General features: G+C 34.2%; 1 protein-coding gene across 1 annotated transcript; it reads left to right on the forward strand.

Moving 5' to 3' along the window:
* The first annotated feature begins 7,858 nt into the window (after positions 1-7,858).
* On the forward strand, positions 7,859-8,906 carry LOC110319300 (olfactory receptor 1102). The gene has a single exon (XM_021194788.1). The coding sequence runs from the start codon at positions 7,890-7,892 to the stop codon at positions 8,862-8,864; it is 975 nt and encodes a 324-aa protein (XP_021050447.1). The 5' UTR covers positions 7,859-7,889; the 3' UTR covers positions 8,865-8,906.
* Positions 8,907-10,276: the final 1,370 nt, after the last annotated feature.

A 10,276-nucleotide genomic window follows, 5' to 3' on the forward strand; every position in this document is an offset into this window, starting at 1 on the left:
ATGAAAGTGTACCATATGTACTCAGCAAGTGTTTAGACACTAAGCCAGGTCCCCATCACATTAGTAAATGTAACTAAAGATACTGTAGTAACTGTGTACTTGATTATGTGGTATATAAACTGTATTGACTAGTTTTGCTTTTTGTTTTGTATTCTTTTATTATTTTTTTAATGTAAAATTGACAAACTATAATCATCTGAGAGGGGAAAACCTTCAACTGAGAAGATGCCTTCAGAAGATCAGGTTGTAAGAAGAATATCATATAAGGCATTTTCTCTTAAGATATGATGGTTTATTTATATTTTTTGGTTGTTTTTATCCCCACTAAGGTCAGCATTTTCCCCCTGATCTTTATTTTTTATTAAACTATTTTATTTACTTCATTCCAAATGTTGCCCCCCTTCCTAATCCTCCCTCCCAAAATTCTGGTCTTTACGTCCCCCCCCTTGACTCTGAAAAGGTAATCCCTCACCCTCCCATCTGACCATTCCCACTTCACCCCCACCCAGAATTCCTCTTCCGTGGGGCACCATGTTTCTACAGAATTAGAAGCATCCTCCCCCACTGAAGCCAGACAAGGCAGTTCTCTGCTACATATGTTCCAGGGACTATGGACCCGCCCATTAATTCTCTTTGGTTGGTGGCTTAGTCTCTGGGAGTTTTGAGGGGTCTGGCTTAGTTGATATTGTTGTTATTCCTTTGGGGTTGCAACCCCCTTCAGCTCGTTCATCCCTTCCCCTAACCCTTCCATAGGAGTCTGCAACCTCAGTCTAATGGTTGGCAGGAAGTATCGCCATCTGTCCCTGTCATCTACTATAGAGCCTCTCAGAGGACAAACATGCTAGGTTCTTGTCTGCAAGCACAACAAGGGATCAGTAATAGTATGAAGGTTTGGTGCCTGCCAATGTGATGATCACAAGTTGGGACAGCTACTGCATGAGCTTTCCTTCTCTGCTTCACTCTATGTGCAGCCACAGGGGTGGGGATGGGATGAACCTCTGGAAAGTCCCAGAGGCCTAGAAAATGAGGGGCTTCCAGGACTCAATGGGGATGACGATGACGTTAGTAGAAATGCCCAACTGTGGAGAGATGGAACCTGAAGAGACCAATTCCAGTATATAGTGCCACCAGTGGAAGAATGGGGCCACCCACATATCTTCAAATTTTTGAAACCAGATTTGTTTCTGTCTAAAAGAAATTTAAGGTTTTTTTTTTTCTTTTTCTTTTTCTTTTTTTCTTTTTTCTTTTTTTCTTTTTTCTTTTTTGTCACTGATTTGGGAGGGCCGAGTCCACTGCTGTGTTTGGTGCCACCTTGGGTCAAGATCCTGGATTCTATAACAAAGCAGGCTAAGCAAACGATGAGGAGCAAGCAAGTAAGCAGCATTGCTCCTTGGCCTCTGCATCTGCTCCTCCAACCAGGTTCCAGCCCACTTTCAGGGTATGTAAACCAAATAAACCCTTTCCTCTTCAAGTTGCTTTTCATCATGGTGTTTTATCACAACAATAGAAACAGCTAGTGCATAAACTTATTAGTCATTTATATAAATGTTAAGCACTGTTATTTATGAAACCACAAGGAAAACTGTGCTCAACTTGTCAAGAAAGTTTTATCTTTTCCAATCTTTACATAACTTTGAATTTTCTTAAGCTACACACCAAAGTTCTACTGTTTTACCACAACATCAGCACACTGCAGGTAGCTTGTCATGTTCATTTAATTTTGCTGGGGTGTTTCTGTTATTTTAATTTGCATTTTCTGACCAATGAGGTCTGAAAAATATTTTCATACATTTCTCAATTTGTATGTGTTACTTTGCTTGTTTGTAACAGGGTTTCTCTATGGGAACATTATGGCCCTGAACTCTTGTGTTCTCATGTTTTTATTTTCTCAAATGCTGTAGTTAAATTTGGGATTTCATTTCTAGATTCATGTGACTTTTTGTCTTCTGTACATCTTCTCTCTTAAGATGCTCCCTCCAGCTTAGTTGGTTCTACTCATATTTTATTAATGATTTTTTTTTTTTTTTTTGCTACTGGTAAATTTCAAATGTTAATCCTCTGTTTGGGGAATCAGTCTTTAATTAATATGTCCTTTGCTAATAATAGTTTTCCTGTCTATGTCTTATTTTTAGGTGATTCGTATAAATTCGTAAAAAATTGTTTTGTTACAGTAGTTTTGGATGTCATTCAGAATACTTATGAGATACTCTAAGGAAATGCTATTTCCTCTAGGTCAAAGAATAGAAACTATTTTTCACCATAGGTGGAGACATGGCATTTTGGACTGGTTCAAAGATTAGAACAGTGTCTATTATTGTTCCCTCTAAGATTTAATCCAATTTGGCCTGCCAATCATCTGGTCAAGAGATACCAGTAGGATGGCTGATTTACATAGTACTGGGTTAAGGGGTGGGAAAAACAAATACTCTCATAAATGGATGCTGTGTTTGTTCTTCTAGAATCATTTCCATCAAGATAGGTGTTTTTGGAGCCACTACCATGTAACTGATAAATCTAGCTAGCTACTTTCTGAGTTAAGAAAAACCTAAACACACCACACTTTCTTTTTGTTTTTGTTTTTCTTTTATCTCTTGTTTGTTTTAAAGCTTGACATTCCTTTTCTGGCTTTTCCTCCTTTCTCTGATCTTATCCTTTACTACTTACCATTCATTGCTTACAAATGATGTGTGTTTCTCTCTTCATTCTCACCTTTCTCCAGATAGTTCCCAGAGTTGATAACTTGCCAGTTAATATCGAGTCTCTCTGAAGCATTAATAATAATGCCTTTGAGCTTGTTCTGTTCTTTATTACCAGGAATAATCAAGAAAGAGGTAGCCAGAGTTTCCTAATAATATTTTAAAAATAGCTGTTGTACTTTAAGATGCTTACATGGAGAGATTAGCATTTGGAACATCCAAAACAAATTGGCTTCCTAAGCCTTAAAATGTACACTTAAATACTCTAAGATAATAAAACAATGATCTATTCAAATAGTTTTAGTGTTATTTATGTTTCCATAATTATCATAATGTTTCTTTCTCAGAAGAATACAGCTTAATTATGTACACTTGTGTATTTACATTTTATACTGTAAATCTATCTCTCATATGAATTGAAAGTATAATGTTTTTAAATTTATATATTAGTAATCTTTATTGAAAGAGTATATATATATTCTACTAAATTGTGTTTATATAGCAGCTTTATTTGTACAAGATAATTAGTAATAAATATTTTATTTCAAGAGGGGAAGCTGGATTTTTTTGGATTTTTTAGGTCCATGACACAGAATTGGAGCTAGAATTTCATTTTTAATCATCAAATTTGTTTTTCAGGCACAAGCATATGCTTTTTCTATTGAGGGTCATTTGGTTGCAGTATTTTTATTCTTACAGCCATTTTTATGGTTTTATAAAGAAATTGCATCTTTGAGAGTTATTTACTTGCTTACTGTGGGGGAAGCAAAGGCACATGGGTACTGTTCTTTCCCTAATGAGTTTCAGTGTGTTCTTCCTTGGGGAGTCCCTGAGGACTTCTAGGATGCTCAAGGGAATAAGGATATAAGGAGGGAAGGAATATGTAATGTTTAGACCTTGCCTCCCTTGACTGAAACTTATTTTCTAAAGGTAAGAAGAAAAATTTCCTATTTCATGTGAAATATTTTAAAGACATAACCTTTCTTTTAAAATGGAAATGTCTGTGTACTATTATTGAAATATTGATAGAAGGCTGCCTTGAGGAACATGGTCATAGAAAGAGGTAGAATGTCCCACACATGTTGCTCATACACACCTGTTAAGGATTTTCTTTAGTTCACTTGATAAAGTATAGTACAAGAAAAGGAAACTATTCAAGAACGTATGCATAATTTAGAAAGACCACAAACTAGCCCTTAAGTATTTATTATAATTTTACTTATTGAAGTTTTAAATATTATGGATTTATTATTCTACATGGAAATTAGTCAAATCAGAGACTGATTGGTGAAATAATTTGAAGTGGAAAATTTATTTTATGTTGTTTCTAGAGAAATAATATTCCCATGTTATGATATGTCTAAGTGTTTTTACCAAAAACCTGGACATGAATCCTAACTTTCTTGTGAACTATATGACCATACCAGGATGTTAGACTAGACTATTAAAATTTTTCTCATCAACTAAACAGTATTGAATCATTACATTAGCACGTTTTAATATAAATTTTAAGTATACAGAAGAAAATAAGCTTTACATGTCGTTTCCCTAGCAGTAGCTAATTATATAAAAGTCATCATCATGGCTTTTCTCCTCATATTCTCTGTCTTAGGAATACAGTTCTTATGTCCAGCATTTGTGTTTTGTAATTTATTACATTTTGTAAAAAAAAAAAATCTCTAAATTCTTCATCATCCTACCACAGGTCAGAAATGTTAAACATCTGCTCATGCACACATACATGTACAAGCACGTGCACAAGCACAATTAGTTCTAGCTTCCTAAAATATTTAGTGGAAACTTTTGTGTTTGTGTTTGAAGATCGCTGGAGAAAGTGTCTGAATTTCACAATGAATATCAGCCACACCTCCTCTTGTGCCTCACAGTGAATTACACACTTGCTACTGTGAGGCACTTTCCAAAATAATTAGTTCTCTGACAGGTAAAGACTGTTACTATATTAGAAAATGTTGCTCTGAGTATCAATCAACATGTCCAAGATATTTTTTTAATTATTTTATTGGATACTTTCTTCATTTACATTTCAAAGGCTATCCCAAAAGTCCCCTATACCCTCCTCCTACCCTTCTCCCATACCCATACACTCCCACTTCTTGGCCCTGGCGTTCCCCTGTATGGGTCATATAAAGTTTGCAAGACCAAGGGGCCTCTCTTGCCAATGATGGCCAACTAGGCCATCTTCTGCTACATATTCAGCTAGAGACGTGAGCACTAGGGGTACTGATTAGTTCATATTGCTTTACCACTTATAGGGATACAGACCCCTTCTATTCCTTGGGTAATTTCTCTAGCTCCTCCACTGGGGGCCCTGTTTTCCATCTGATAGCTGACTGTGAGCATCCACTTCTGTATTTGCCAGGCACTGGCATAGTCTCACAGTGGACAGCTGTATCAGGGTCCTTTCAGCTAAATCTTGCAAATGGATGTATCTGGAGGATATCAACCTGAGTGAGGTAACCCAATCACAAAAGAACTCACTTGATATGCACTCACTGATAAGTGGATATTAGCCCAGAACCCTAGAATACCCAAGATACAATTTCAAAAACACAAGAAAATCAAGAAGAAGGAAGACCAACACATGGATACTTCATTCCTACCTAAAATAGGGAATAAAATACCCATGGAAGGAGTTGCAGAGACAAAGTTTGGAGCTAAGACGAAAGGATAGACCATCCAGAGACTGCCCCACCCGGGGGTCCATCCCTAGATATTTTATAAAGATTTCCACCCATTTAGACATTGATCAGCTGAAGGACACTTAAAAGTTACATGCATAATTTCTATTTCCTCATGATTTTATTCATCCAATTTTTATTATATTCTGGGTTTTAACCCCCAAATTATATATTACATAATTATTTAAAACTGTATTTTAAGCAAGTATGATTTTTTAATAACAAGTACAATTTTATCCTGTTCCTTTAATACACATGCATATTTGTTTCTAATCATACAAATACTTTTTTGATACAGTAATTCAGGGACTAGAGAGATGATCACATCTTTAAGGTTGCTTACCAAGAGGATTAAAATTCAATTTATAGCACGGACATCAGTTATCTCAGAACTCTAAGAGATATTTTTTTTTGACAGTCTGATCATCTGTCTACATGTAATACATACTCACAGAGATATGTATAGTACAATTATATATACATATGTATGTATATATATATACATGTATATATACTTTATAATATATATATATATATATATATATAAACATAAATTATTGTATTGCTCTGTATGTCTGTGTAAAACATAAGTTACATTAATTTACCATGACAGTGTAAATAACCTTATATTTTAAAGTTAAGAAACATGGAACATTAGGAAAAACAATGTTTTATTTGTTCATTCATAATTCCATACTTGCAGGTCTGTTATTTCTGTCTATTAGAAAAATCTTCCACAAAAAGGCAGGACATTCTTTAGAAAAAAAGAGAGTAATTTTCAATCTCTGTATTAACTGTCTCCTTTTTAACTTGAGGCTCCCATATGACAAAATACACTGTGTTTAGTATCCAATGAAAACTAATTAGTTGATCCCAATTGGTTGACACACTAGATATTTCCCTCTGATAAATAGAGTTTGTTACAAATCTTTCTGAAAGAAAAATAGTCTTTCAATACATAACATTCCACCTTTGTTCTTGATTTTTTTTCCTTTATAAAACTAGTGTTACCAAATTTGTTATGTGAAGAAGTAAAGTGCATCCACCAATTCTAAATAGCCAAATTAATAGCAAAGAGAAAAAGAAAAGTGCTTTGAATAAGACCACAATGGGTAAAAGGACAAAGAGATCCTGTAACCACCATGACACACTTCTGTCCATCTTCAGATTCCTGACATAAGTTAAACAGAGAAACAAAGGAACAATCATATCTAAGTGATCCCAGTAGGATGTGATTCCATCATGACCTGGTTTCTATGCTCATCCTATACAATGGACAGAAAAGGTTTTAGATTGGTGAAAATTTGATTTCATGGTGACAGCCCTTCCTTTTGGTTGGTAAATTTTCCTTCTCCCAGTCCCAGTCTCATGGGACATTCACGTTTCTCTGGGGTCCATCTTTTCAGTAGATTGATAATAGATTGAGAATCACAGAAATGTTAGAATATCTTCTCTCTTCCAGTAGTTGCACGAGGAACTACATCTGTGTCCCTTGAATAATGATTGAGCACAATACTGACTTGTATTATCATTCTTTATTTGAAAATCTTGTAGGTTGCTGGGATTTGAACTCTGCACCTTTGGAAGAGCAGTCGGGTACTCTTACCCACTGAGCCATGTTGGAAATAACATGGCATTTACTATAATTATTTCAACAAAACAAGTACTCTTCCATAGCATATTGATTATTGAACATTTTGGTTGTAACAAGTTTGTGCTATATATTGTGGTTTTGTAAGTTAAGGAACAAATCACTGTGTGGAAGTAATTCTGTGGTATTTATTGAGTCATGGGTTATTCACCATATTTGCAGATACTTCACTACAGCCGTATAACTTTTGTGATGTATCTGTGAATAATTTTCACCCAAATTCTTCTAATGACTTTTCATTAATAATTAGTATATTATCCAATTAATCTCACACTAGTATTAACTTGAATGCCAGAAAAAAAATAAAGGAAGTGGAATATCAAGAGTCTACAAATTAACAATTGATGATGGTTGCACTTAAAATAAAAAAGCAACAAGAACAAAAATAAGTCATAGAAAAAAAAAACATTTTCTTTTAGAGATTTTAAAGAATATTCAAATTCTGAAGAAATATATCTCTATCACTGAGACTTCCATGACTGTGGGAAGGGAAACGTGTCTGAAAACTGTATGAAGATGCTTTTGTGACAAAATATCGCATAAATTATTTTTGGAAATGTGAACATACACTATCTCAAGTCTAGTTAATTGAGATCAGTTATATTTGAATTGTGGGGAGAACTGGAGTTAACATAATTGCATTCGCTGTTTTTAACCTAAGAAATTCATTCAACAGCTGACAAATAATCATTCTTCAATTTATTTAAGCAGAGTAATGCATCTACTCAGACTCACTTTACCAACATTCTCACCAATGACAATGATGTTTCAAAATATGACATAGATATGAATGAGTTTAAGTCTACAAGCTCTTGTTTATAGAATCTGTAAGTAAAACAAGAAATGTCAAGAACTCCATCAGATATGAATGCAGAAATTACACAGGTGAACAATGTGACTGAAATCACTGCCTTTATTCTATTGGGATTCACAGATGATGTTGACATGAACATATTTTTATTTATCTTATTTCTTGCAATATATGTTGTAACTCTGATTGGAAATCTAGGTTTGGTTGTATTGGTCATCGAGGATTTACGGCTCCACAACCCCATGTACTACTTTTTGACTGTTTTGTCATCCTTGGATGCCTGCTTTTCTTCAGTACTGACTCCCAAAATGTTGATCAATTTTCTTTCAGAAAATAAATCCATTTCCTTTGTTGGATGTGCAACACAGATGCTTCTCTTTGTTACATTTGGAACCACAGAATGCTTCCTTTTAGCAGCAATGGCTTATGACCGTTACTTGGCAATCTACAGTCCACTTCTATATGCAGTAAGAATGTCTCCAAGGGTCTATGTACCACTCATTATTGCTTCCTATACTGGTGGAATATTACATGCTACGATACACACAGTGGCTACTTTTAGCCTTTCTTTCTGTGGCTCCAATGAGATTAGGCATGTCTTTTGTGATATTCCTCCATTGCTTGCACTTTCTTGTTCTGACACCCACTTGAATCAACTTCTGCTCTTCTACTGTGCAGGCTCCATTGAACTAATCACCATCCTCATTGTCCTGGTCTCTTATGGATTTGTCCTATTGGCTATTCTGAAGATTAATTCAGCTGAAGGAAGGAGAAAAATATTTTCTACATGTGGAGCTCACCTAACAGGTGTGTCCATTTTTCATGGGACAATCCTTTTCATGTATGTGAGACCAAGTTCCAACTACACTCTTGAACAGGATATGGTAGTGTCAACATTTTATACTATTGTGATTCCCATGCTGAATCCCATCATCTACAGTTTGAGAAAAAAAGATGTAAAAGAGGCAATGAGAAAGTTACTCAAGAGAAAATTGGTTCATGAATGAAACACGTTTCAAAAATTTATTTAGAGTAAACCTAAAATTCAGGTTAGCCTATATGTACATCATATATGAATATCATACACCTTATATATCTAACATTTTCCAAAATATTAATTAATCTTGAATAAAGTGTGTAGGAAAGTGAATAAATGATTTTTAGGGCTACATTATATTTAAATGAAATATGTCAGTGAATTATTGGTATATATACGATCCTACTTTTATCTTTCAAATAATTACATGTTTGTTGGATATGTGAGAAATGATTTATATTAAGGATATTTAGCATGTTATTTCTCATATGGATTTTGTTTGGAAAGCACAAAATAGACATAATCCCTCTTATTTCTTGCAAAATTTTGCGGAAACATCATATTTTCTTATATATATTACAAACCATTTCCCTGTACATTATTTGGTACTTTGACTTTAAATCATAGTCTTGTTTCTATTAAGGTTTTTCCTTTCAACTATAAAATCAGAGAGGTTGACTACAAATTCCAAAACTAATACAGAGACTGTTTAGTGATGTTATTGGGAAGATTTCTATCTATTAGCCATACATATGAAATTATAGATTAAATATACCGACTAAAATTGGCTTCTATAAGTGTCCATTTGTTTATCACTACAGCTGTCCTGATTTAATGAAATAAGTTTCTTTAACACTCAAAATCCTTGCTCAGTTCTCAAACATATCTTCCAATATGTGTATAAGAAATAATCTTTCATTTGTTATAATTACATAAAGCATACTCAGACCTAATAAAAGACCCATAACATGGAGAAAACATTCACTTTAATTCAAGAATACATGTGTTATGTTCATTGTTTGGGATTAATTTCTATTACAAAACTGGTTTAAATAAAAAAGTATTAAGATATTCAGAATTGAGAGTTCCTCTTGGTAGATTTTAACTTTGATGAGTATGAAATGTCCGTCTTTGTCTTTTTTGATAACTTTAGGTTGGAAGTCAATTTTATTTGATATTAGAATAGCTACTCCAGCTTGTTTCTTTGGACCATTTGCTTAGAAAATTGTTTTCCAGCATTTCACTCTGAGGTAGTGTCTTTCTCCCTGAGGTGGGTTTCCTTTAAGCAGCAAAATGTTGGGTCCTGTTTGTGTAGTCAGTCTATTAGTCTATGTCTTTTTATTGGGGAATTCAGTCCATTAATGTTAAGAGAAATTAAAGAAAAGTAATTGCTTCCTGTTATTTTTGTTGTTAAAGTTGGTATACAATTCTTGCGGCTGTCTTCTTTTAGGTCTGTTGAAGGCTTATTTTCTTGCTTTTTCTAGGATGTAGTTTCCGTCCTTGTGTTGGGGTTTTCAATTTATTATCCTTTGAAGGGCTGGATTCGTGGATAGATAGTGTGTGAATTTGGTTTTATCATATAATACTTTGGTTTCTCCATCT

This window comes from Mus pahari, chromosome 3, assembly GCF_900095145.1.
Source record: "Mus pahari chromosome 3, PAHARI_EIJ_v1.1, whole genome shotgun sequence".
Lineage (NCBI taxonomy): Eukaryota > Metazoa > Chordata > Mammalia > Rodentia > Muridae > Mus > Mus pahari.